The following is a 3,840-nucleotide window of genomic DNA, read 5'->3' as shown; positions in this document are numbered from 1 at the left end:
AACAAAACAAAAACCAGTCCCCCCAAAAACCACCTCAGAGGCGCAGTAGCTTACAGCAGGGAGGACTTCCCTATAGCACGTGTTCCATCATGGCGACTTTCTGCGGGCCTACAGCTCTCGAAGCAGAATCCAGGGAAGGTGGCCCGTTGGACACTCTCCCAGACCAGCAGCAGAGGCGTCTAACAGAGGCCTCAGGCTGTCAGGGGCGACGGGCTGTGTAAACTGCTCTTGGGTTTCATTCAGAAGCTCAGGTGGCTGAGCCCTGCCTGCCCGCCGGAGGGGACAGTGGACCCTTGAGCTGGAGTGTCCTCCGCAGACCCCAGCCAGCGTTTCGAGAAGCATTCGTTCTTCCTTGTCCTGGGCCTCACGCACTGTCTCACCCTCAGGTGGGGGACGCGGTGTGCACTGGGTGCACTGGGCACAGGGCCGTTGCTCTCAGGCCCTCCTGGAACACTAGCGCGTGCTGCCCACACTAGGGGGCGTGGCAGGTCGTCCCAGCGGCAGGCTGTGCACCTCCACCTCCCTTCTGCACGCACACTCCTCCTTACTCGGGGGTGTGAAAGGTCCGGGAGGACCTGTCGGAGGGTGCTGCCCACCGTGCCTCAGGGCCAGCCTGACAGGGAGACCCCTGCATGGTACCGAGTGTGCCCGGAAGCAGGCTCTCCCTGGGAGGCAGGGGTTACACATCTGGGAAAACCAACGCCTGATTTACGACCCAGGGACTCCCAGGTCTTGTGCCGCAACCTGCTGACTCCCAGGGCTGTGCCTCATTGTCCAGGAATGGGGCTGTTTTCTTTTAATAGACACGTGAGCTTTTGGGGCAAGAGTCAGGGTTCAGCAAATAAGAAATAAACGGGGCTTTCAGATTCGGGAGTGGTGAGAGACCGAGATGGTTTGAAAAAGTGGTAATGGGGCAAAGTCAGTGAGCGGGGCGCTCAGTCCCGGGCCCTCCTCCACACGTTCCTGTACGGTAGTGGTACATCGGCCGCACCCCGGGGGCTGGGCAGAACAGGGCGACTGGGTGCCCTTCGCAGCCACGATGAACTCGGGATGCAGGTCCCCCCCTTAACTCACAATGGCACACGCGTGTGTGAGAGTGAGCGTGCCCTCCTGCAGGGCATGGGCGTACCACAGCCCTTTCATCTAGCCCTCCAGCCCACGGGGAGTCTGGGTATGTGCACATTCCCCTGGGGTCTTCAGGCCGGGGACTCAGACCGTGACCAGCATGTGGCTTCCAGCTAGCTCTCTGCTCAGGCGTGTACACTTACCCCTGGGGTGTTCAGGCCGGGGACTCAGACCATGGCCCACGTGTGGCTTCCAGCTCCCTGTTCAGGCGTGTGCACATTCCCCTGGGGTGTATCAGGCTGGGGACTCAGACTGTGGCCAGCGTGTGGCTTCCAGCTCCCTGCTCAGACGTGTGCACTCACCCCTGGGGTGTTCAGGCCGGGGACTCAGACCATGGCCAGCCTGTGGCTTCCAGCTCCCTGCTCAGGTGTGCTCCCAACTCTTCCACAAAGACCACATCATGTTTTGCCTTAAATATTGCTTTTAGGGTTGAGGGGATCGCGACTCAGATGACATCGCCTGGCCGAGGTTAGGTAGCCAGCTGGTGATGAGGCTGGGACCCCTCCCGACCTGGGACTGAACCGTTGCTCTCTTCCTGTTCCGGCTGGTGCAGGAAGTCAGCTCGTTCCTGTCTGTCCTGTTGCAGGTCCTTGTTCCCTGGCGCCCATGGAAGGCGAGTGTCAGTACTACGTCCTTAGGTGGTACTACAACAGGGAGGAGCAGGCTTGCCAGCTCTTCTGGTACAGCAGCTGCGGGGGCAACGGCAACCGGTTCGAAACCAAAGGAGAGTGTGAGGCTCGGTGTGCCCCGGCGGCCCTGTAGAGCCGGGCAGAGCCTGCATGCCGTGACCCTCTTAACAGCGGCTGAAACTGAGCGTGTCTTACTGAGGCAGAGCCACACAGCCACAGAGGACAAAGCCACAGCCCGACCCTGGACACTGGGCTCTGGACCCGAGCTTTTCCCCACCGACAAGGGCTTGGGCCACCCAGACGACCTGTGGCCTGGAAAGAGCTGAATTCTAGTAGCTAGAAAGGCAACAGACACTTCCTGAGAGTTATGTAAAGGAATTAGAACTGAATGAAAAACTTGAACTTGACCTATAATATTACTTTAAAATTGTGGGGGTGGGGCTCTGTAGCAAAAGAAAAACCGTAAGCAGTGAAAAAGCCTCGTGTAGGAATGAATGCGGACTTTCCTCTCCACCGAAACACAGGGAAATGTTCGCCAAAGAGCGGGCCCAGGATACGGGAGGTCTGGTGTGACGTGAGCCCTCGCTGCATAGCCTAGATAAGTACATAAAGGCATCCTGCGCTTACTCTTTGGTGTGAGACTGTGCTTCTTGTGTTACTATTTGTGACTTAAGCAGCTGATGAAGGGGACAGCAGTGACTTCTTCGTGGGCCAGTTCTTCAGCATCAGTTGACATCAGCTACCTGACTCCTGTCATTCAGAACACGGTGACTTAACAAGTAAGGCTCGAGTCAGGATGAACGCAAGGCTTGGACTCACCGAGCATGAGGCACACTGGTACAGACAGTGAGGGTGGCCGTGTGTGAGGTTGAGAGACACCCCCACAGGGCTTTGCCACCCTCGGTCCCCCCCCGCCTTCCCTCCAGCCAGAATTATGCTCACAGCGAGTCCTCCCGCAGGTCCAGGGCAGCCGGGCCCTGAACCCTGGGCCTTCCCACCTGGCTAGCTGTACGTAGCATGCCTCTGTCTGTACCAGAGCTGACCACAGCTGCGTTCCTTGTCATAGCTCGAGTCTCCAGGCCCTGACCTTGTGCCCGTCTTTCAAGAACTGGAATGCAGGGAGGGAGGTGCCAGGCACCCAGAGTACCTAAGGTGCACCTCTGTAGGGCTGAGTACTGGTCCGTTCGCCGGGGCTGCCTTGGCACGGGGCCACGGGCCAGGCGGGTGAAAGCAGAGCGTGTCTCTCAGTGTGCAGGGTGGGCCCCAAGGGCAAAGTGCAGCCCACTCGGTTCCTGGGGAGGGCTCTCTTCCTGGTCTGCAGAAGGGTGCCTGCTTGCTGTGTCCTCGTGCGGCCTTTCCTTGGTACACAGAGATGGAGAGACAGAGGGGAGATAGAGAGAAGGAAAGAGAGAGAGTGGGGAGAGGGAGGAAAGAGAGAGAGAAGGGAGAGGAGAGAGGGGAGGAAGAGAAGAGGGGGGGAGAGAGACTGGTGTCCCTTTCTGTCCCCAAATCCAGCCGCACTGGGACTAGTTTAGCGTGGATCTGGGAGGTACGAAGTGCGGTCCGTAACGGAGACCAGCAGTGGGTGGTTGCTCTCCAGGGACTCGGAGAGGAATTTGTCTTGGACAGTTTCTGCCTCAGTAACTATGATTTCTAGAAATCGTTTTGTTCGCGTGCTTGGCCTGGTGACCCTGCAGACGAGATGAGGAGCTCCGTACCCCTGTCCAAAGGCATTACCCTTTATCGTGTTGTACGGTAACGGTTTGATCTGGAGGCAGCAGGGTGGCACGGTGCCTGCTGGCAGTGTGTAAGACAGACACGCACGTGCCACATAAAGGTCCCCTGTGCTCCGCTCTCCCGGTGACTGTTCTGGTACAACCCAGGGTTGTTTCCCTTTTCTCTAATTTCTGGACATAACTTTCCCCCCTTTCCTTAACACACTATGGTGTAACTGATTTTGGGCAAAGCACTTTTTAAAAAAAAAAGAATTTTTAAATTTAATCTTATTCATCATCATTATTTTTAATCTTAGTTTTTGAGGTTGACCAGACGGGGAGCGGGAGGGAGGGAAGGAGGGGGAGAGAGA

The 3,840-nt window shown here is 57.3% G+C and overlaps 1 protein-coding gene across 1 annotated transcript in view; it reads left to right on the top strand.

The window, feature by feature from the left end:
- LOC102481044 (collagen alpha-4(VI) chain) overlaps positions 1-2,381 on the top strand; it is a 36,874-nt gene extending 34,493 nt beyond the window's left edge. The window contains exon 13 of the mRNA XM_014591583.2: positions 1,712-2,381. Coding sequence (XP_014447069.1) covers positions 1,712-1,887 — 176 coding nt within the window. The 3' untranslated portion in view covers positions 1,888-2,381. The remainder of the gene's footprint in view (positions 1-1,711) is intronic.
- The last annotated feature ends 1,459 nt before the right edge of the window (positions 2,382-3,840 follow it).

The sequence above is a fragment of the Tupaia chinensis genome, unplaced genomic scaffold (assembly GCF_000334495.1).
Source record: "Tupaia chinensis unplaced genomic scaffold, TupChi_1.0 Scaffold000601_1, whole genome shotgun sequence".
Lineage (NCBI taxonomy): Eukaryota > Metazoa > Chordata > Mammalia > Scandentia > Tupaiidae > Tupaia > Tupaia belangeri.
This window is presented reverse-complemented; position numbering and strand designations above follow the sequence as displayed.